Below are 24,040 nucleotides of genomic sequence, written 5' to 3' on the forward strand. Positions count from 1 at the left end.
TGCATCTTCCACCACTTATTTTTTAACATTTTTTTAAATTCATGAGTAAGACCCTAAATATCACCAGAGGTTGATGTAAATAGGATGATGGGAAGATGCCTCTCTAAGGACCCATTTCCAGATTTATTGTGCTCCAGAGGGCTTTATTGGTGGTATCTGCCTTCTTGATGTACTCCAGGAGTGAGAGTAGGCATGTACCTGGGCGCCTGCAAGGAGAGGAGGAGGGTGGTGTGGTCTGGGAGCCAAACTCTGCCTGGCTAGCCTGGAATTATTTATCTAAAAAATATAGGTAGGTGCAAAGAATAATATTAATTGCGAACCTTGGTTCATAATGAGAAATAAAAGATAAAAACAAAAAACCTGTGACTGTAAAGCTAACACTGACCCTGACTTCCATCCAATAATATACTTCTCTCCTTCGTCTTGCTCTGCCTCTCCCATCTGTAGTAACCACTACCCTTAGTCTTATATTTTACTCTTACTTAGGATGTATGTATACCTGTGTTTTATACATTATTCCAAAGAATGCTCAAACTACCGCACAATTGTACTCATCTCACATGCTAATAAAGTAATGCTCAAAATTCTCCAAGCCAGGCTTCAGCAATACAGAACCATGAACTTCCACATGTTCAAGCTGACTTTAGAAAAGGCAGAGGAACGAGAGATCAAATTGCCAACATCTGCTGGATCATCGAAATAGCAAGAGACTTCCAGAAAAATATCCATTTCTGCTTTATTGACTATGTCAAAGCCTTTGACTGTGTGGATCCCAATATACTGGAAAATTCTGAAAGAGATGGGAATACCAGACCACCTGAGCTGCCTCTTGAGAAACCTGTATGCAGGTCAGGAAGCAACAGTTAGAACTGGACATGGAACAACAGACTGGTTCCAAATAGGAAAAGGAGTACATCAAGGCTGTATATTGCCACCCTGCTTATTTAACTTATATGCAGAGTACATCCTGAGAAATGCTGGGCTGGAGGAAGCATAAGCTGGAATCAAGATTGCCAGGAGAAATATCAATAACCTCAGATATGCAGATGATACCACCCTTATGGCAGAAAGGAAGAACTAAAGAGCCTCTTGATGAATGTGAAAGAGGAGAGTGAAAAAGTTGGCTTAGAGCTCAACATTCAGAAAACTAAGATCATGGCATCCAGTCCCATCACTTCATGGCAAACAGATGGTGAAACAGTGGAAAGAGTGGCTGACTTTATTTTGGGGGGCTCCAAAATCATTGCAGATGGTGATTGCAGCCATGAAATTAAAAGACACTTACTCCTTGGAAGGAAAGTTATGACCAACCTAGACAGCATATTAAAAAAGCAGAGACATTACTTTGCCAACAAAGGTCCATCTAGTTGAGGCTATGGTTTTTCCAGTGGTCATGTATGGATGTGAGAGTTGGACTATAAAGAAGGCTGAGTGCTGAAGAATTGATGCTTTTGAACTGTGGTGTTGGAGAAGACTCTTGAGAGTCCCTTGGAGTGCAAGGAGATCCAACCAGTCCTTCCTAAAGGAGATCAGTCCTGGGTGTTCATTGGAAGGACTGATGTTGAAGCTGAAACTCCAATACTTTGGCCACCTGATGCTAAGAGCTGACTCATTTGAAAAGACCCTGATGCTGGGAAAGATTGAGGGCAGGAGGAGAAGGGCTCGACAGAGAATGAGATGGTTGGATGGCATCACTGACTCAATGGATATGGGTTTGGTTAGACTCCGGGAGTTGGTGATAGACAGGGAGGCCTGGTGTGCTGTGGTTCATGGGGCCGAAAGAGTCGGACACGACTGAGTGACTGAACTGAACTGAAGTGGTTGCTATGTTGACTGTTATTTTCTATCAGTTGACCCATGTGAAATTGCCTTTAATATTCTTCTTTTGGGCTTCTCTCATAGCTCAGCTGGTAAATGCTGAGCTCTCATAGCTCAGCTCCTGCAATGCGAGAGACCTAGGTTCGATCCCTGAGTTGGGAAGATCCCCTGGAGAAAGGAATGGCTACCTGCTCCAGTATTCTGGCCCAGATAATTCCATGGACAGGGGAACCTGTAGTCCATGGGGTCGCAGAGTGTCAGACACAGCTGAGCGGCTGTTACTTTCACTCTTCTTTACTCAATATTTATTCAGCTAACATGCTGAAGCTGAAACTCCAATGCTTTGGCCACCTCATGCGAAGAGTTGACTCATTGGAAAAGACCCTGATGCTGGGAGGGATTGGGGCAGGGGGAGAAGGGGACGACAGAGGATGAGATGGCTGGATGGCATCACTGACTCGATGGACATGGGTTTGAGTAAACTCCGGGAGTTGGTGATGGACAGGGAGGCCTGGCGTGCTGTGATTCATGGGGTCGCAAAGAGTCGGACACAACTGAGCAACTGAACTGAACCGAACCGAAGATTCACCCACACTATTACATGAAGCTGTGGTTTAGTCCTTTCACTGTAGGTCTTACTTATTTTTATTTTTTTCCATGTATTTTTATTAGTTGGAGGCTAATTACTTTACAATATTGTAGTGGTTTTTGCCATACATTGACATGAATCAGCCTTGGATTTACATGTATTACCCATCCCGATCCCTCCTCCCACCTCACTCTCCACCCGATCCCTATGGGTCTTCCCAGTGCACCAGCCCCGAGCACTTGTCTCATGCATCCAACCTGGGCTGGTGATCTGTTTCACCCTAGATAATATACATATGTTTCAATGTTGTTCTCTCAAAACATCCCACTCTTGCCTTCTCCCACAGAGTCCAAAAGTCTGTTCTGTACAGACATTTCTCCAAAGAAGACATACAGATGGCTAACAAACACATGAAAAGATGCTCAACATCACTCATTATCAGAGAAATGCAAATCAAAACCACAATGAGGTACCATTACATGCCAGTCAGGATGGCTGCTATCCAAAAGTCTACAAGCAATAAATGCTGGAGAGGGTGTGGAGAAAAGGGAACCCTCTTACACTGTTGGTGGGAATGCAAACTAGTACAGCCACTATGGAGAACAGTGTGGAGATTTCTTAAAAAACTGGAAATAGAACTGCCATGTGACCCAGCAATCCCACTTCTGGGCATACACACCGAGGAAACCAGATCTGAAAGAGACATGTGCACCCCAATGTTCATCGCAGCACTGTTTATAATAGCCAGGACACGGAAGCAACCTAGATGCCCATCAGCAGACGAATGGATAAGGAAGCTGTGGTACATATACCCCATGGAATATTACTCAGCCATTGAAAAGAATCATTTGAATCAGTTCTAATGAGATGGATGAAACTGGAGCCCATTATACAGAGTAAAGTAAGCCAGAAAGATAAAGACCAATACAGTACACTAACGCATATATATGGAATTTAGAAAGATGGTAATGATAACCCTATATGCAAAACAGAAAAAGAGACACACATGTCTTACTTATTTTTAAACTTGTTAATGCTCATTTGGACTGCTTCCAGAACCCTGGCTCTATAAGCAATGCTACCAGGGCCTTTCTTGTGTCTGAGGTGCTACAGAAGTTTGTTTGGGATGGATACATAGGAGTGGAATTGTTAGGTCAGTGGGTATGAAAAACTCCACTTTCTAAGAGAATGACAATTTGTTCCCAAAGTGGCAGTACTGAGTACACTCCCACCAGCAATTAACCACCTGTTACTCAATCCTCTCCACCACCTCTCCTTTGGGGCAAGTCTAATTGATATAAAGTGATATATCTTTATGGTCTTGATTTTCATTTTCTGGAAACACTAATGACTTTGAACATTTCTTCACATGATTACTGACCATATGTGGTACCTCTTCTGTGAAAGTCCTGTACAAGTCTTTTGCTCATTTTTCTGTTAAATTGTTTGAACTTTCCTTATTCATTTGTAAAAGTTTTTCATGTAATATCCATACAGGATATTAATCCTATATTGGCTGCATACATTGTTAATATTCACTCCCAGTGTGTGACCTGCCTTTTTATTTTCTTTATAAAGTATCTTGTAACGAACAGAAGTTTGATAAAGTCAAAAGCTGTATCTTTTCTTTTAGAAGTTCTTTTTGTAGCCTTGTTGCAATGAATCTTCATAAGCATCCAGTTTGGATGGAAGTATTGGCTCTCCATGAGAGACAAAGAAAGCAGAGAAGGGAAACTCAAAGGACATTTGGCTCAAGTCTTACATTCATAAAAGGCCTTAAATCAACTTTGTATTCATTATCCGCAAATGAGGTCACCTACAGCCACAAAGATCCACTGTCAGGGATGAAAGAAGACCCAGCAGCTCGAGGTGAGAGCACCATACTTCTTTGTGCACGAGGACATAAGAAGTTTTAATAAACCTTGTGAGCATAGGACTAGCACACCTATGCTGCATTCTATTATTTTTGTTATGATATCACTTGGTTAAATATAAACATTCCAAATCTACTACAACGCGTTCTTTTAAATGTTTCAAGTGTTTAAAGAGACCCCCCAAATGGGAAATTGGCCAAGATTCTCTTAACATCTAGGGGTTTGACAAGAAGACTGGGGCTTTCAAAGTAAACATCATTGGTGAGCTGTGGAACTGGGATTCACACCCAAATGTGCCAGGCTTCAGAGCCCAGACACTCTCTGTTGCTTAACTTTGCTAAACAACAGGGAGAAGCCACCCCAAGCTGACTGCCCTGTGGGCATGCAGACCACAGGGACTCCTACACCACACAGAGCCCTGCCTCATGACACTATGCCAGGAGCTAGGCCCTACTGCTTCTGAAGCAAGACTCAGGCTCTGCCTCTCTCCCTGGACCCATTCTTGAGAGGGGTTGGCAAACTACTGAGGGCTTTTCTCATCATGAAGAGCAAGGTGGTAGACTCTAGATGCCTTGAAACTTTCTGCAGCCTCCCCCTTATACCCACTGCCCTCTGCAGTAAGGCCAGGGTGTGTGAGTGCATGCTCAGCCATGTCAAACTCTTTGTGACTCCATGGACTGTAGCCCTTCAGGCTCCTCTGTCAATGGGATTTCCCAGGCAAGAATACTAGAGGGGGTTGCCATTTCCTCATCCAGGGGGTCTTCCAGACCCAGGAATCAGACCTGTGCCTTTTGTATCTCCTGCATTTGGAGGCGGATTCTTTACAACTGCACCACCTGGGAAATCCACAGTAAATCCAAGGGATTGCCAAATGACCGGGGATGTAGAACACAGATGTGAGCATGTGTGTGTGAATATGTGTGAGCATTAGTGTGTGTGTGTGTGTGTGTGTGTGTGTAGTGGGAGCATGTGCATGAGTGACTATGTGTGAGAGCCTGTAGGAATGCTCTGCAGAGGTAGCATTGATGGGTAGGGAAATGTAAGACACGCTGAGGCAGGCTGGATGAGTGTATGCATGCATGTGCATGTGTGTGTGTGAATGCATGTGAATGTGTGAAGATTCTGCAGAAATGGTGGGGCAGGGTGAATAGAGAACAGAAGGGAAGAGATGCTGAGCAAGATGGGCTAGACAGAGAGGTCTACCCAGAGAAACAGTAGTGTTGGCCACTGTGCACATCTTTCCTGCATTGTTCACTAATGACCAAGAGGAAGCAGCCTCTGTACATGAGGGTCACTGAGAAGAAGGTGCCCCCACCTGAAACATCCTTACGACACCTGCCTTCATCACACCATGACCTTCACGTGTTCTGCAGCACGTGGCGGATAAACACCAAACCCCTCAGTCTGGAACCCCAGGCACGAGAACCTAATGTGTGACCCACGTCTGATTCTCATCTGCATAATGGGATAATCATAATTAATTTGGGTTACTGTGGAAACTCACTGAAACAAATTAGCAAAGTCTAACCCATTTCTGAAGAATGGACTCATCTTCTCCTGCCCATCCTCTCTCTGGCTTGAGCTCTTCCCATGCGGTGCTCCCTCAGTTCCACCCCGCCCCCATTCAGTCTCCACGCTGGGCTTGCAGTCCTTAGCACCATCTCCCAAGCACACCTCTGCTCCACAGCATGGTCCCACATGGTGCCCACCCTTCCCTGAACCCTGCCCCGACTTCCTCTCCCTCTCCCCTGGTCCTCTGTGTCTGCTTTTATTGAGTGTTCTTACTTGGGGTGGGCAGACCCCTCTGTACCACCATCCTATGAGCCCAGGAAGAGGGAGATCCTGGTCTTGGGCTTAACCTCCCTGCCCTTCCCTGATCTGCTGGAAACTTAGAAGGGCCTTAAGTTTCCCTTCTGCCAGCTCCTTTGCATCTCCTGCCAAAATTGGGCATCTACCTGAAGAATGTGTGCCTCTTTACCCGCATGTCGATGAGAAATGCCTATCGACGCTGCTGAAGATGGGTCACCCTGCAGGTGACAGGGATACTCAAAGAGATGCCTCTGGGAGGGTGTTTCCTACCCCAAGGATGACCGTCCTTATGGCTCCTGTCCCAGCACACACATGCCTGGGTGGCCAGCTCCCACCTACCTTCCTGATGCCTTCCGAAGGACTGGACACACAGTTGTCAGCCCCTCCATTCTTGCTGATGGTCCGCCAGAGCTCAGCAAACGTGCTGTCTTGCTCCAGAGGGTTGGTGCCCTTGGCTCGGAAGTACTCGTACACAGCAGAATCCCGGACAGTGCCGTAAGACATCTCCACTTGCTTGGACAGGTCCTGGAACGTCCTGAAATAAAATATGGATGTGAAACATGGGTACATGGGGCACCCTGTGGGGATACACACAAAGTCCGCCTGAGGTTGGAGCCAGGTGTGGCCCACTGTCCTCACCCATCACTCCCAAACCCCAGCGGCATGAGTCCCAAGGCCTGGAACATGACTTGCCAGGATCTCATTCTATCCAAGTTACTTTTCTTCACTGTAGATTAATTCAGTAAGGCTGTTAAATGCCTAAAACCAGGTGCTGTGCTGAGCCACTGAGCCTGAGAGACAAAAGGATGAATAAGACATGAATCCTGCCCTCAAGGAGCTTAGAGTTTAACTGTAGAAACACATAGACCATCATAAGAGAAGAGTCATGGCAACACCAGAGGCTGTACACTGAAGGTCTCCAACTCAAATGCCTACAAAAGCACAGGAAAGAGAAACGTCATGGCAAGACCAACGACAGTGACTGGTCTCTGACACCCAGAGCTGGTGTATTGTGGACACACACTCAGAGGCTGTGACCATGAAGAGGTATGTCTCCTCCAAAACTTGCAGCTGTTCTGGAATTCCACCCAATGGTTGCCTTCCAAGCATCTGCCCTTATTGCCAAATTCAGACTTAAATTGCAGAAAGTAGGGAAAACCAATAGACCATTCAAAGAAAGTGATAGTGAAGCCGCTTAGTCGTGTCTGACTCTGTGACCCCACAGACTGTAACCTATCAGGCTCCTCTGACCATGGGATTTTCCAGGCAAGGATGCTGGAGTGGATTGCCATTTCCTTCTCTAGGGGATCTTCCTGACTCGGGGATCGAACCCAGGTCTCCCGCATTGTAGGCATCTGAGCCATCAGGGAAGCCATTCAGGTATGACCTAAATCATATCTCTTACGATTATATAGTGGAAGTGACAAATAGATTCAAGGGATTAAATCTGATAAACAGAGTGCCTGAAGAACTATGGACAGAGGTCTGTGATACTGTAGATGAGGCACTGATCAAGATCATCCCCAAGAAAAAGAAAAGCAAAATGGCAAAATGGTTGTCTGAGGAGGCCTTACCGTAAGCTTTCATAATAGCTATGAAAAGAAGAGAAGTGAAAGGCAAAGGAGAAAAGGAAAGATATACGCATTTCAATGCAGAGTTCCAAAGAATAACAAGAAGATATAATAAAGCCTTCCTCAGTGATCAATGCAAAGAAATAGAGAAAAACAATAGAAGGGGAAAGACTAGTGATCTCTTCAAGAAAATCAGAGATACAAAGGGAACTTTTCATGCAAAGATGGGCACAATAAAGGACAGAAATGGTATGGACCGAACAGAAGGAGAAGATGTTAAGAAGAGGTGGCAAGAATACACAGAAGAACTATACAAAAAAGATCTTCATGGGCCAGACAACCAGGATGGTGTGATCACTCACCTAGAGCCAGACATCCTGGAATGCGAAGTCAAGTGGGCCTTAGGAAGCATCACTATGAACAAAGCTAGTGGAGGTGATGGAATTCCAGTTGAGCTATTTCAAATCCTGAAAGATGATGCTGCAAAAGTGCTGCACTCAGTATGCCAGCAAATTTGGAAAACTCAGCAGTGGCCACAGGACTGGAAAAGGTCAGTTTTCATTCCAATCCCAAAGAAAGGCAATGCCAAAGAATGTTCAAACCACCACACAATTGCACTTATCTCATACACTAGCAAAGTAATGCTCAAAATTCTCCAAGCCAGACTTCAACAGTATGTCAACTGTGAAATTTCAGATGTTCAAGCTGGATTTAGAAAAGGCAGAGGAAACAGAGATCAAATTGCCAACATCTGTTCGATCATCGATAAAGCAAGAGAGTTCCAGAAAAACACCTATGTCTGCTTTATTGACTATGCCAAAGCCTTTGACTGTATGGATCACAACAAACTGCGGAAAATTCTCAAAGAGATGGGAATAACAGACCACCTAACCTGCCTCCAGAGAAATCTGTATGCAGGTCAAGAAGCAACAGTTAGAATTGGACATGGAACAACAGACAGGTTCCATTTCAGGAAAGGAGTACATCAAGGCTGTATATTGTCACCCTGCTTATTTAACTTATATGCAGAGTACATCATGAGAAATGCTGGACTGGATGAAGCACAATCTGGAATCAAGATTGCTGGGAGAAATATTAATAACCTCAGATATGCAGATGACACCACCCTTATGGCAGAAAGTGAAGAAGAACTAAAGAGCCTCTTGATGAAAGTGAAAGAGGAGAGTTTAAAAGTTGGCTTAAAGCTCAACATTCAGAAAGCTAAGATCATGGCATCTGGCCCATCACTTCATGGCAAATAGATGGGGAAACAGTGGAAACAGTGACAGACTTTATTTTTTGGGCTCCAAAATCACTGCAGATGTTGACTGCAGCCATGGAATTAAAAGACGCTTACTCCTTGGGAGAAAAGTTATGAGCAACCTAGATAGCATATTAAAAAGCAGAGACATTACTTTGCCAACAAAGGTCCATCTAGTCAAAGCTATGGTGTTTCCAGTAGTCATGTATGGATGTGAGAGTCGGACTCCAAAGAAAGCTGAGCACTGAAGAATTGATGCTGTGGTGTTGGAAAAGACTCTTGAGAGTCCCTTGCACTGCAAGGAGATCCAACCAGTCAGTCCTAAAAGAAATCAGCTCTGAATATTCATTGGAAGGACTGATGCTCAAGCTGAAACTCCAATACTCTGGCTACCTGATGCGAAGAACTGACTCACTGGAAAAGACCCTGATGCTCGGAAAGATTGAAGGTGGGAGGAGAAGGGGACGACAGAGGATGAGATGGTTAGACGGCATCTCCGACTCAGTGGACATGAGTTTGCGTAAACTCCTGGAGTTGGTGATGGACAGGGACGCCTGCTGTGCTGCAGTCCATGGGGCTGCAAAGAGTCGGACACGGCTGAGCGACTGAACTGAACTGACTGAACAACTGAACTGAAGCCTCTCCCCCTAATTTGTTTTTGAATAAAGAAAGGAGTCTGGGTTTGTATATGAGCTTTCTTGACTCTGGAGTGTTGATGGTTATTCAAATGGTGGTGAAGATAAACCAAAGCACTTCTGAGAGACTCCATCTGTTGTCCATGGAGGAGAAGCAAGTAGCTCAGGCCAGGTCCACGATGTAGGGAGCAGGTGCATCAGGAAGGTCCATTAGCAATCCAGGAGCACAAGACTGAGCTGTGCCTTCTTTGGAGTAGGGAGCAAGAGTCAGATCAGGGACGACCAACTGGCATAAAGGTTTCATTTGACACAAGAGGAGCAGTACCTGATTCAATGTGCCGATAGGATAGAATTGCAAAAAAAACATAAAGCTTACTGATGAACCAGTCTCTCTCTTCAGGCTCCAACTGGATCTCTCTTTGTTTATTTCTCTTCTGGAAATCTGTCTCTCCTTTTTATCAACCAGAATCATCATCCCCACCACTCACTGAGTCACTGTTTCCATGAAAAGACCCAATCATTTCAACCTGATCCACACAACCCTCCATCTTCTGAGCTCATCTTCAGCTATTGCACCTGCGTCCACAGACCCCAGAGGTAAGGTTAAAATGAGAAATTCCACAGGATCACCATTTGCAGCACCAGACCACAGAACTCCCTCTGCCTGGAACCCCTTTATCTTACTCATCCACCTGATACACTTCTGCAAACCCCTTGAAGTTCCAGCAGCTGCCTTTCCCTATGGGAAGACATCAGCGTCCCTCAGCTCCCTGGCCATCTCTATACCCTGTGTGGCTTCTATGGCAGTAAGAGCTCACTATGACTACAGGGAAAAACACAGCAGAGTACGTAATGCACAGGCTCTGAGTCCAGTTACTTGCCTTGCCTCTCAATCCCATCCCACTAACACTGAGGGCCCTCTGTTGGTTAGCTGACCTCCCTGAGCCTCAGTTTCCAAATCTTTAAATAAAAAAAAAAAAAAAAAAAAAAAAAAAAAACCACCAGGGTTAGAAGTAGAGCCCATGGCAGAGGTTGCTGTGAAGATGAAATGAGGTGATACGTGTTCAGTTCTTAGAGCAGCGACTGATGTAAACTCAGTGGCCGGTCACTAGTAGCAGGTATTCTGTGCTATTATTATGGGTTGGGGTCCTCAGTATGTGTGTGTTTTGTCACTCAGTCATGTCCGACACTTTGCAACCCTTTGAACTGTAGCCCACCAGGCTCCTTTGTCCGTGGGATTTTTCAGGCAAGGATACTGAAGTGGGTTGCCAATTCCTTCTCCAGAGGTCCTTCCTGACCCAGGGATCGAACCTGTGTCTCCTGCATTGCAGGCGGATTCTTTACGTGCTGAGCCATTAGGGGTCTTCAGTAGACAGAGCCAAAGCAGCTCCGTATTTGCATCCTCAGCACTAGACCCAGGGCTGCAGCCAGCCTGCACAGGCTGCGCACAGAGAAGCCAGCAACGTAGCTAGCTTTCTCCTGTTCTGGAGATACCCTCCATGGAATTCCTTCAGGCCAAGCTACATGGCCCAGAAACAGAGTTCTGTATTCGTTTCAATACATTACAGATGAAAGAAAACATAAAATAACAAATTCGATGAAGAAATCTTTCTAATTATTGTTCATTATTTATATCTAATTGAAGCAAGATGTTCCTTTGCTTGAAGGGCCCCAAGGGTTGTAACTCTGTCGTAATTTGCCTGTAATGAAAGGAAGGGGGATCTTTTTTTTTCCCCACATTTTTTATTTTTCTCATGGTAATACAAACAAACACAAGGCTTTGATGAATGGGAAACATCAGGATGAATTACACAGTTGATTCTAAATACTGGAACTGCTCTAAATTACTGCAGTTTCCATGAGCCTAGAATGGATGTGTAACTGCCAAGGAGTTCAGCACTACTGTTTCATCCCCACATTTGAAATGGAGATTTCCTCTCTCCTCTTGGTATTTATTCATGACGGTGCCCCTGGTCAGAGGCTCAGGGAGCAGTTCTGGAATACAAGCAGGCAGCCCAAATGCTAATGGCTTCATGTCCATTTCTGTCCCCATAAAGGTCATTGTTGCCATCCCAAAACACCACTGCCATCTTTGCTGAACCAGCCCCATGGCCTCCATCCCTCACCACTCATAGCCATGGGTCTGTATACAGGGATCTAGTCCCCATCTTTACCCACCTTTAATGAACGTTCCCTCTTTCAAGGAAAATTTCCAAGCTCACTAACACATGGTAGGTACTACCATCATATTTCAGAGTGAATAAACCTAACCTATCTAAGGCTCTTTGGCGGAGAAGGCAATGGAACTCCACTCCAGTACTCTCGCCTGGAAAATCCCATGGATGGAGGAGCCTGGTAGGCTACAGTCCATGGGGTCACTAAGAGTTGGACATGACTGAGCGACTTCACTTTCACTTTTCACTTTCATACACTGGAGAAGGAGATGGCAACCCACTCCAGTGTTCTTGCCTGGAGAGTCCCAGGGACTGAGGAGCCTGGTGGGCAGCCGTCTATGGGGTCGCACAGAGTGGGACACAACTGAAGCGACTTAGCAGCAGCAGCAAGGCTCTTTGGAGGCTTGCAAAAGGGCCCAACTAATCATGGGCCCAAACTGCCATCACCCAGGGGCACTCACCCTCTTGTCCAAGGGCACAGCTTTGGAAGGGACATGGAAGGAAAGAATAAAGAAGAGCCAGCCAGCCAGGGTCCAAGTCAACAGTCAGCAGAAGACAGATGTTCACATCCAATAGGACTCCCATCCAAACTAGCAAGGGAGGCTTAACTGGAGAAGGCTCCAGGAGCAACTCACTTAATCTAGCATGTTTGCCAAATCAGTCTCTTCAGCCACAACTGCTAGAAAGTGTCCAAGCACCCCCACCACAGAGAGATGAAGGAGATCTTCCTTTCACAGGTGGTGTCTCTCTAAACCCAAATCATGAATGATGCAACTGGCTGAAGTCATTCAACCACATGCCCCAACCACAGTTAACTAGTTAGTTAGTGGGTGCTTGGTAAAGCACAGAGGCAAGGCAAGTATGGTGGGCATCCTCAAGGGGTTCATAGTGATGGGTGATGAGTGGTTAGAAAAGTAAACCAATAGTAACTAAACAATGTGAGAAGTACTAGGAGAAAGCTGCTGCATGAAGGGTCTTGGAAGCAAAGAGGGGCAGCACCTCGCCCATTGGCCAGAGCTAAAGAAAGGATTTCTAGAAGAGTTAAGTCTGCCTGGGTATGCACTGACTAAGTGTCCCGTGGAGGCACGCACATTTAAGCACCTGAGTCTCAGCTCTGTGCTTGGCTGTCTGTCTCCTTACTTCACCTTTTTATTCATGATGAGGGATATAATCTTCCCTCGGCAGAGCTTAGCCTCTCTTCCAGGCTTTCCATTGAGCCAATATCTTTTACTTAGTTGTACCCTACTGAAGATGCCCTGGAGAAGGAAATGGCAACCCACTCCAGCATTCTTGCCTGCGAAATCCCACGGGCAGAGGAGCTGGGCAGGCTACACAGTCCATGGGGTTGCAAAGAATCAAGACAACTTTGCAACCAAACAACAGCAACAACAAAACCTTATTGAAACTGGGGGGTGGGACCAATAGAACTGTTTCTCTGTCCTGGACTGCTAGTTTGGGGGTCTTCTCTAGCTGCAAGCATAGCTGACTCCTATGAGCACATCAGACTGTCTTACAAAAGCACTCTGTCAGCATCCCTTGCCTCTGAGAGCAGTTTCCTCCAATTGAACCAGGCACCTTCTGAAAGTCCCACACTGTCTCCTTCAGCTGTGGCCAAGGACAGTCTACCCAGACCAGCACCACCTCCCTCCCGCCCCTTACCCTTCTCATAAATCAATCTTACTATTTCCGAGATACATTTTCATTAACAAAGAGATAAATGTGTTTGCAGCATGAAAAAAATCAATAATACAGAATGTATAAATACAACTTTGCATGTTACAGAAATATTTACATTGGCAATGGAGATAAATATACTTGCAACAAGAGGAGAATCAATATACAGTATATGTAGAACAGATTCCAACAACTATGAGGTTGCCATCATCACAGGCCTGATAAATCTCCTCCTTAAGGAGAAAAGGAAGGGGACTTCCCTGGCAGTCCAGAATGCAGCGGGCACAGGTTCCATCCCTGGTAGGGAACTAAGATCCCGTATGCCACAATTCAGCCAAAAAGAAAAAGAGACAGAAAGAAAGAAAAGGAAGTAATGGACTGACCCCAAAGTCACAGGAGGGTGGGGAGGCTCATTCTTGTAAACTGAAGCTGTCGTAACTACAGCCCACAGATGCCTCTACCATCATTTCAGCAGTCCTGCTTTTTCTCTCTCGTTTCTGGCTCTACAAAAGAGGATGCTGCACAAATGAGTTAGGAGCGCATGGTCAGGCTTCCACAGCCAGCCTCCAGGACCTTGGGTAGTAGTGCTGCCCATTTCCCTGCCCTTCCTGAGTTTCTTCCCCAGGGCACCCCTGGGCTTTGGGTGTCTCTGATCCTTCTCCTATGCAGAGGCTCCCACCGAGGCTCTGTCACAATACCCATTCTCTCCACCCCAAACCTGGGTACTTCAAGGTGAACAGAACTTCAGGTGAAGGCGAAGACACTCCAAGATGCTTCTCAACCTTGGGCTCTGAAGGGCATCTCAAGGTCTTTAGTCTTTCATTCATACAATGGAAAAAAAATAATAACCTATTTCCTGAGCATATACTTCTATCAAGCACTGTTGTAGGTCTAAAGCTATGAGCAGCACAAAGTTCCCACTCTCATGGAGTCGGCATGAAGAAGGCAGGCAGACAGAGAAGCACATATATGAACCACAAACACAAACCCCAACCATTACAAAATGCTGGACTCGGCAAGCTTTCCGGGAAGGGACCGAGTGCATGCAGGCAGGCAGTTAAGGGCCACACACCACTCTGCTGCATGTCCCTTGGTTTTGTGTTTTTTTGGGAACACTATAAAAAAAAATCAGAAAAAGAAAAACAATCTTAGCCTTCAGGCTGCTGGAAAATAGACTGCCAGCCGGATGTGGCCCAAGGGGGCATCATCAGCTGACCCCCATTGTCATGTTTCCAGTGATGAAAAGTGCTACGAAGAGTCATAAAGCAGAGTAAGGATTACAGAAAATGATGGAGGAAGTGATTTTATGCAGTAGGCAGGGGGCTGTTTTAGCCATTGGAGTTGACATCGAGGGCGCGTGTTCCTTTGTTATCTTTTCTTGGGTTGGTCTGGGAGGAGGTGTGAGGAGAGACTGCTGAGGGCAGGGCTGAGACCTGGAGAAGCTGTGCTTCTGAGAAGCAGAGACCGGCAGGCTCAGAGCTCATCAGCATCTCTTCCCTGGAGACCCAGGACCCTCTGAGACCCTCTGAGAGGCTGGAGCAGGCAATGCTGGCTATTGCATGGGGCTCCTTGGTATGGAAAGGCTATGGTCTGAGTGACTGCAGATCAGTGCCCCAGCTCAGGAAACTGTCAGGTTAACACCAGTGAGAACACTCAGTGACCCACCAGGACAAGAGCCGTGTGGCAGGAAAAGGCATCCTTGCAAGACACAGGAGGCCAGGAGAGGGTCTAGGAAGGGGAGGTGGGGGTGGGTGTACTGGGAACTCAGCTGATGTGTGCTCACTCCCTCCTGCAATCTTCCTCCACATTCTCTTTCTCTAATCCCATTTCTTAGATTACAACTGAAATTCAAAGATGCCTAAAACATGCTAAGAAAAAAAAAAAAAAAACACTTGATGCTTTTGTATATAGTATATTTCCATTCTTGTCAAAAGTAACCACTAATAAATGGAAGTAAACATCAGGATGAAAATAGGAGGAATAGGCACTGAACTGTAGGGAGATATCCACTTTTTACAAATGTGTTTCTGTAAAGTTTGCATTTTTTATGATGCAAAAACATAATAAACATGTGTGATCTGAATGATTTAACAGATCCTCCTGCTGCCAAGTGTCAGCTCTGAGACTTGGAAATCTAGCTGCATGCTATCCTGCGTCCTCCACGTCCGCTCGCTCTGCCAACTGCCCCCGCAGCCAAGATCCACTTGGAAGAGAGGGGCCTCTCTCCTGCCCTTGAACGCAGGCCCTGCAGTCTTTAGGGAGCAGGCTCCAAGGGGCTCTGGGAGTTGAATCTTCCATCCCCAGAGTAAGACCAACATGTCAGGATTGACCCCATGGAGTCTGAGCCATCCTGGGCCTCCAGGGCCCATCAGAACCAAAGTGGGCTGGAGTTTCCCTTATTAGAACACCTTCTGTTTGGATTCTCTCAAGCCCAGGTTCCCTTGGCTGCCAAAGCAGACCGGGGTGGCCAGACAAGAGCTTTTGAAAGAAGGGTATATGCCTCATACGTGCTTCCCACATCTACAAGAAACACCCCAAATCCTCACATATCCTGAAAGGTCACACATGATCTGGACTCAAGAGCTCTGCTCTCACCATACAGGCTGCCCTGCCTTCCTGCCTTGGGGGTTCACAGCTGTGTGATACACTCTTCCCCCACATCTCTAATCAGTTCATTCCCTCAGTGCTCTGGGAACATCAGACATCACCTTCTTCATGAGACCTCTGCTGACAACCCTCCGTAAAACTGTTATTCAGTCGCTCAGTTGTGTCTGACTCTTTACGACCCCATGGACCACAGCACACCAGGCTTCCCTGTCCTTCACTATCTCCTGGAGTTTGCTCAAACTCACACTCATTGAGTCGATGATGCCATCCAACCATCTCATCCTGTGTTGCCACCTTCTCCAAATATCACCCTCTTTAAATAATATGATAAAAACAAAGAAATATACACCAGGCTGTTTCATGGCAGTTCTCCCCCTAGACTGGAATTGTCCGGTTTATTGCATTGTCAACAGTGCCTACACCTGCATGGCCAATCATCCTAGTTTATACAGAACAGAGAGGTTTCCTGGGATATAGGACGTTCAGTACTAAAACCAGGGAAGTTCCAGCCAAATTGTGGTAGTTTTCCCCGCCTCTACCTACAATAGTGCCTGGCACATGCTCCAATAAACATGGGCTATTATGTGCATGAATGCTACATTAATGAATTAGCCTTCTTCTCACTTTCCAATCACCTAGGTTGGATATTCTGTTGGAAAGGTCTTGGGTTATCTTTTCAGGATAAGCATGGGTCATTCATCTGCGGAGAAGTGAGCATAGCAACAGCCTGGGAGGACTGAATAGAAGAACTGAAGCCCTAGGCTGGGGGGCCCAGCACAGAGCTACATAGTTAGAGCCAAGCCAGGAACAAATCACCAAAAAGCCCAGGGATCAGCCCAGGCTGTCCATAAGCTTCCTTCTCAGGGTCTTGAAGCTTCAAGATTAAGTTTCCTTGTGGATCCGATGGAAATCAGCATCGACTGAGTCTCCTCTGGGGTCTGCATCCCGAGCAGCTGCTGTCTTTATTCCCAGCTCCCACATTCCTCCCGCTCAGCGGGATCCCCACCAGGCAGCAATCCCACCATGCCAAGAACATGGCTGGCTCCCAGCTCTCCACACCAGCAAATATTTGCTGCCACAAATCAATACAAAAGTAGGATGCACCATTAAGCTTTAATATATCAGTGCTAGGGCTCTTAATACATTATGAGGCTGTCATAAATGTGACTGAAATGCAAATCAGAGCAGCAGCCCTCCAGGAGGGTGTGAAGGTGCCTTCACTACCTCCTGGCACCGCCTGCGTCCCCTGTGCTCCAGAGAAACAGCCTGAGTCTCCTCTCTCCCTGTTGCCTTTTGTTTTCACCCTCCTCGCCTCCCTCTTCTCCTTCTTTCCAAATGTCTGACTGAGCCCCTCTATTATGTCAGCTTCCCTGGCAGGCAGTCGCTTGATATGCTAGAAGAAAGCTATAATAATGTTAACTTTCAGACACTGAACTGAGACTTCATTGGCATTGCTTCATTTCACCTTGGCCACAATTTCATAAAGTTATTATTATCCCTCCATTTTACAGATGAAGAAATCAAGGCTCAAGGAGATTAAGTAACAGAAGCAGCAAAGAGGAGAGCCATCTCTCCACTCAGGACTGGCTTGATCCAAAACCCACATATTCGAATGCCATCCTATAGCAATGTTAGGAAGCCCAAAGCTAAGTGGGGAGAATTAGCAAGTAAGCAGGTGATCAAAAATATCATGCAGGATATACTGCTAGAAATAAGCTCAGAGTCATTAGAACAGGGATGACTGGGATGTTGAAGCTATCCCAGCTTGGCAGAAGAGAGATTGAGGGTGGAGATAAGGACACAGGGTTAGAAGGAAAGGCGGGGGTTAAGTTGAGACTTAAAAAGCGGAAATTAACATAGAAAGGGACTAAAAGGTGAAAAGGTGATCTTATTTTCAAACCATGGATGTCTTGAGAGCAAGACCTTCTGGGAACTACTAACGGTTTACTATAAGGGAGCAGAAACGATAAGTAATTAGGAAGCACTAAGGATAGGATTGAGGAAATAATTACTCATAAAATACTTATAAGCTAACATAATGGACTATGCCAAAGCCTTTGACTGTGTGAATCACCACAAACTGTGGAAAATTCTGAAAGAGGTCAGAATACCAGACCACCTGACCTGCCTCTTGAGAAACCTGTAAGCAGGTCAGGAAGCAACAGTTAGACCTGGACACGGAACAACAGACTGGTTCCAAATCAGGAAAGGAGTATGTCAAGGCTGTATATTGTCACCCTGCTTATTTAACTTATATGCAGAGTACATCATGAGAAACGCTGGGCTGGAGAAAGCACAAGGTGGAACCAAGATTGCCGGGAGAAGTATCAATAACCTCAGATATGCAGATGACACCACCCTTATGGCAGAAAGTGAAGAAGAACTAAAAAGCCTCTTGATGAAAGTGAAAGAGGACAGTGAAAAAGTTGGCTTAAAGCTCAACATTCAGAAAACTTAGATCATGGCATTCGGTCCTATCACTTCATGGCAAATAGATGGTGAAACAGTGGAAACAGTGGCTGACTTTATTTTGGGGGACTGCAAAATCATTGCAGATGGTGACTGCAGCCATGAAATTAAAAGACATTTACTCCTTGGAAGGAAAGTTACGACCAACCTAGACAGTATATTAAAAAGCAGAGACATTACTTTATCAACAAAGGTCCGTCTAGTCAAGGCTATGGTTTTTCCAGTGGTCATGTATGGATGTGAGAGTTGGACTATAAAGAAAGCTGAGCACCCAAGAATTGATGCTTTTGAACTGTGGTGTTGGAGAAGACTCTTGAGAGTCCCCTGGACAGCAAGGAGATCCAACCAGTCCATCCTAGAGGAGATCAGTCCTGAGTACTCATTGGAAGGACTGATGTTGAAGGGGAAACTCCAATACTTTGGCCACTTGATGCGAAGAGCTGACTCATTTGAAAAGACCCTGATGCTGGGAAAGATTGAAGGCAGGAGGAGAAGGGGACAACAGAGGATGAGATGGTTGGATGGCATAACCAACTCAATGGACATGAGTATGAGCAAACTCTGGGAGTTGGTGATGGATAGGGAGGCCTGGTGTGCTGTGGTCTATGGGGTCTCAAAGAGTCAGACAGGATTGAGCAACTGAACTGAACTGAACTGAATATAACGGAATACAAGTACAAAAATGACAGTGTTACCTGGACAATTATAGGGTCCAAGTATGTGTGAGATGAGCAGTTGGGCATGTCTGTATATGGGCAGGGTGGAAGATACCGAAGAAAGCTGCCACACGTGTTTTAGAAGGCAGGGCTGAGAGGCCGCAGTGAGGCCATGTGCTTGCATGCAAGTGTGCATGCATGTCTATGCATATGTGTTCAGGGCCTGGGAATGTGCACGTGTGAGGCTTCCCTGATGGCTTAGTGGTAAAGAATCTGTCTGCCAATGCAGGAGATGCAAGTTCAATCCCTAGGTTGGGAATATCCCCTGGAGAAGGAAATAGCAACCCACTCCAGTATTCTTGCCTGGAAAATCCCATGGACAGAGAAGCCTGGTGGGTTACCATCCATGGAGTCTCAAAGTCAAATGCTGCCTAAAGACTAAACAACGACAACAACACATGTGCATGTATGCATGTACAGGGAAGACAGAAAGAAGACAGGAAAGGGGGAGACTGGAGGGCTGGGACACTCAAATTAAGAGATGTCATTTGCTATGACAAATGTTAAAAAACAGTAGTGGGATGGTGACCTCACAGGAGGAAGATCTATATGATGAAACTAACCAAAGCAGCTATTGCAGGGATCACAGCACATGAGACATCTTGCCCACTCGAGCATGCTTATGGGCCTGGGTTGTCAGCACTCCTCGGGCAAGAAAATGGAGACTCGGGCCTTTCCCACATGGGAAAACCAGAGAGGAAACACTAGCATATGTGAGTCTGCTATTGAACACAAACCCAGCTGTAATTAAACACGAAGCTACAAGATGCTAGTCATTCTGAATCAGTTTGCAGAATAATCACTTTAACAAGGCTATGAACTCTGATGAAGAGGTTGAGGAAGGGAGCTGGGAGGACAAAGGAATTACATGGTCTGATATTGATGAGGCTTGCTTGGTTCAGGGATGAATGAGGCTCCAGTTTGTGCCAAGTGCTGGATGAGAGCTGACTCATTTCATCTTCGGAATCACCCATTGTGATGTTATTTGACCCCTTCCTAGATGAGGAAATGATGAGGTTTTTAGGGCTGATCCCATTCCAGGGCCAGGTTGAGCTTGCTGGTCTGTCTGATGCTGAGCTTCCCCAGGCCTGTAGCTCTGAGATGCCTGAGAGGTCCTCCTAAATCAGCTCCAACTGGAGATGATGTCCCTGCTGGGCACCATTCAGTTACAGCTGGTTTTCTCCCGAACAAAAGGCTCTTCTAGCTCCATTAGCAATGCCAGGTGCCAGCCATACCACCCAGAAGACCCACAAGCCAAATGGCCTCAACCTGGCACTCTGTCTGGCTGGTGACAGACTGTCTGCTTCACTCCCCAGGCGGACACCATCGGAAGCCACCTGTGCCCGTTCGGAGGAACATCACCTACAGCTGCACCACTGGAATGCTGGCAGAACTACACCATGGTCCAGCTTCTTGTTCTCTAAGATAATCATTCATCCCATTAACTTCTTAGGGTTTGGGCAAGATACTCAGGACAAATCTGCCAGTGTCCAACATGAGACTATGTGATGGGAGCAAAATACCCAGCTGGGGAGCACTAGATAAAACACCAAGGAGAAATTCTGGAAAAGTACACAGTGGTTTCTAGAACAGCCTGGTGGACAAAGAGAAGGATGCTGGCACTTAGGGAGGCATCCAAGTATATGCAACCTTTCCTGGTGCTATCTCCTCTTTTACTGGATCCTCCTAATAGTCCTGGGTGGAAGTCATCTCAGTCCTCACTCTCAGGACCCTGAAAGGTGAACTAACTTCCCTAAGAATTAAAGATTCACACCAACTTACCCATGGCCACATGGCATTAGCACTAGAGCTGAGTAAGTACACTTGTCTGTTCTGGCTGCAAAACCTGCCTCTACAACTTGCCTGATGCCTCCTGAGAAATGGGAGCAAATTAGGGAAGCAACATGGGCCAGTTTGGTGCTATTATTTAACCTGGGAGTCTGGGGCCTGGGTTCTGGGTCTTGCCCAGAGAACATGGAAGCTCCCTGCTCTGAGAAGGCACCCTTACTGGTGTGACACCACAGTGCAGCGGTCCAGGGCTTTAGTACGGTTGTCAGACTGTGGTTGTATCACACTACTCTGCTAGCTCAGCTTCTCTGTGCATTGGTTTCCTCATCTATACAACAGAGGTACTCACAAGACTGAGTGGATTCAGGCAAAGCCCTGAGGATAGTGCTGACCCTGGGAGAAAAGCAATGCTTGCCTCAGTTACCCAATTGTTGTTGTTGCTGTCTAGTGCCTGAGTCAAGTCCAACTCTTTTGCAACCCCATGGACTGCAGACCCTCTCTCCTGGACTGTAGGTTCCTCTCTCCGTGGGATTTTCCAGGCAAGAATACTGGAGTGGGTTGCCATTTCCTTCTCCAGGGGATCTTCCTGACCCAGGGATCGAACCTGCATCTGCTGCATTGGCAGGTGGATTCTTTACCACTGAGCCACCTGGGAAGCCCCAGTTACTCAATTATTCTATAAGAAATTAGGCTGTGTCACGGTTATAAACTGTCATCCTCAGGACAGGTCCAGAAGTGGCTGGTTTAGCTAGCATGATGTTCATGTTGAATTTGAATGTTTTAAAAAAAAAATTTAATTGAAGAATGAGTGCTTTATAGAATTTTGTGATTTTCTGTCATACATCTACAAGAATCAGCCATAGGTACACCCATGTCTCCTGCTTCCCGGTCCTCCCTCTCATAATGAGGACATGTGACTTCTGGGTCATCACATGCTCCAGTGGTCTCCTTGCTCTTAGACCCACCCAGACACTCTCTGCCTTGCTCTGTAAATAGCTATGATTGAAACCCCTGGACAAGATGATACCTTAGGTCTCCCCGACTCTGACGTTTTATGAACCTGTGGCCTGGGCTGGAACTCAAAACCTTACCTTATTTAGGATTCTCTCTTCTGACAAAGTAGTAGCACCATGGACTGTTTTCTCTGAAACATGGGTATTTTGTCTGAAAATTGGATTCTCATTTTGCAGTGTCTATAGGGACTCAGGATTACCATGGGGAGAATCCCACAAAGAAGAGGCTTCTAGCAATTAAAATCCAGTTTGGATTTGCCCCTGTGGGAAGCTGGCAGCCACCTTCCCAGAAGCAGGGACCACGGGAGTTGGTCTCCAAGTCACACCAAGGCTGAGGCCAGAATCTCCTCAATGGAGCAAAGCAAATTAACCACCTTCAATGTCATTCACTCAGGTCTCTGTGGGCTTCCCTGACTCTTAGCAGCATAATATTGTCCCCACAGTGCCTTGGGATAAAAGAAAATGCACAAAAACCAGCCATAAATCCAAAGGGAACCCAATTCCTTCCTCAGTGGAACAGGGACAGTTGATGGTGAATTTTAGGAGGATGCTGGCTGTCATCTTCAAGAGAAAAAGCATTTCATGGGAACCCTCAAAGGACTGTGTTGTTCAAAGCTGGGGTGCCCTGTGCCTGCCACCCCTCTAGATTGCTATGTCTGCCAAAATCAAGGCTCCGTCTGAAATGTTCCCCTCCCACCGTGTTCACAGGCTATCCACATTCACAGCTACCTCCTGTGTCTCCTGGGAGTCAGACCCTAGAGTTCCAGGATCAGGCTGTACCTAGATCTCTATGCCCAGATCACAAGAGTCACTCAGGAGACGGTGCACTTCCATTTGGTTGAGCGGATGAATGATGTCTAAGCACACATCTCTGCTGCCACAACCATGGTTTTCTCTCCTTTTTTTCTATTCCAGATACACTGATCAGGTAAACAAGAGGATTCTTGTACCTCTCTCTAAAGGCATTTCTGAAAATATCCTCCATGGATTTGATCATCCAAGCTGAAAGGAGCGAAGGAAGAAAGACTGAAAGGATACTGGCATGAGGGGAGGTAGGAAAGGGCTTGGATGCAAGGATGAGGGACTTCACGAGCCAAGTGAAGGTGTGAAAAGACCAGTGATTGAGCAGAGGGAAAATCATGTCATCCTGCGGAGGCCCAGCTCTCTCCCAGCCCCATGCATTATTGCCCATCACTTTCCCAGATCTCCTCCCTCCCCATACATCCAATGCCAATCTCCTAAACCACTGGACTGGTCCCCCGAGGAAGAGGGCACATCTTCCTGTGCCTGAATGGAGGCGTGGGCAGTACTGTTCTGTGGTCAGGCCTGGTGGGGACACTTGGCTGACCAGACAGGGCTGGGCCTTGCATTGTGGGCAGCCTGCTCCCTGCTACACCAGGTGACAAGGTTCTGACCAGGAGGCTGGGATGAGTTCTGACCGTGATGCTGTCTGGACAAAACTTCCTGGCTTCCCATTCTCCTCAGCACAAAGCGACCCCTTGTAAACATGACTCTATGCTTTGTGGGACCATGCCCACCTAGTCTTCCAGCCACCATCCCTACATTTTATGTTCCCAAAGTGGGTTCTCAAGCCCCCCCAACACTTTCCTTCACTTCTAATCCTTCCTGTTCACCACATGGAACACTTCTCCTTCCAAAACACACAGGTACCTTCTCATATTCTGGGTCTTAGGTTATATATCACTACATCCAGGCTTCAGTCTAAGACATTCACCCCTACATCACAGGTTGAATTGTGCCCACTGCCCCCAAATAGATATTTTGGAGTCATAATTCCCAGTACCTCAGAATATGACCTTACGCAGAAACAGGGTCTTTGCAGCAGTAACCAAGTTAAATGAGGTCATTAAGGGTGAGCCCCAATCCAATGGCTTCCTTGGTGGCTCAGTGGTAAAGAATCCATCTGCCAAAACAAGAGATGCTGGTTCGACCCCTGGGTTGGGAAGATCCCCTGGAGAAGAAAATGGCAACCCACTCCAGTATTTATGCCTGGAGAATCCCATGGACAGAGAAGCCTGGCA

General features: G+C 46.3%; 1 protein-coding gene across 1 annotated transcript in view; it reads right to left on the minus strand.

Moving 5' to 3' along the window:
• The window catches only part of GRID1 (glutamate ionotropic receptor delta type subunit 1), a 658,662-nt gene that overhangs the window by 39,813 nt on the left and 594,809 nt on the right, over positions 1 to 24,040 (minus strand). The window contains exon 13 of the mRNA XM_061163043.1: positions 6,430 to 6,625. Coding sequence (XP_061019026.1) covers positions 6,430 to 6,625 — 196 coding nt within the window. The remainder of the gene's footprint in view (positions 1 to 6,429; positions 6,626 to 24,040) is intronic.

The sequence above is a fragment of the Dama dama genome, chromosome 15, assembly GCF_033118175.1.
Source record: "Dama dama isolate Ldn47 chromosome 15, ASM3311817v1, whole genome shotgun sequence".
Lineage (NCBI taxonomy): Eukaryota > Metazoa > Chordata > Mammalia > Artiodactyla > Cervidae > Dama > Dama dama.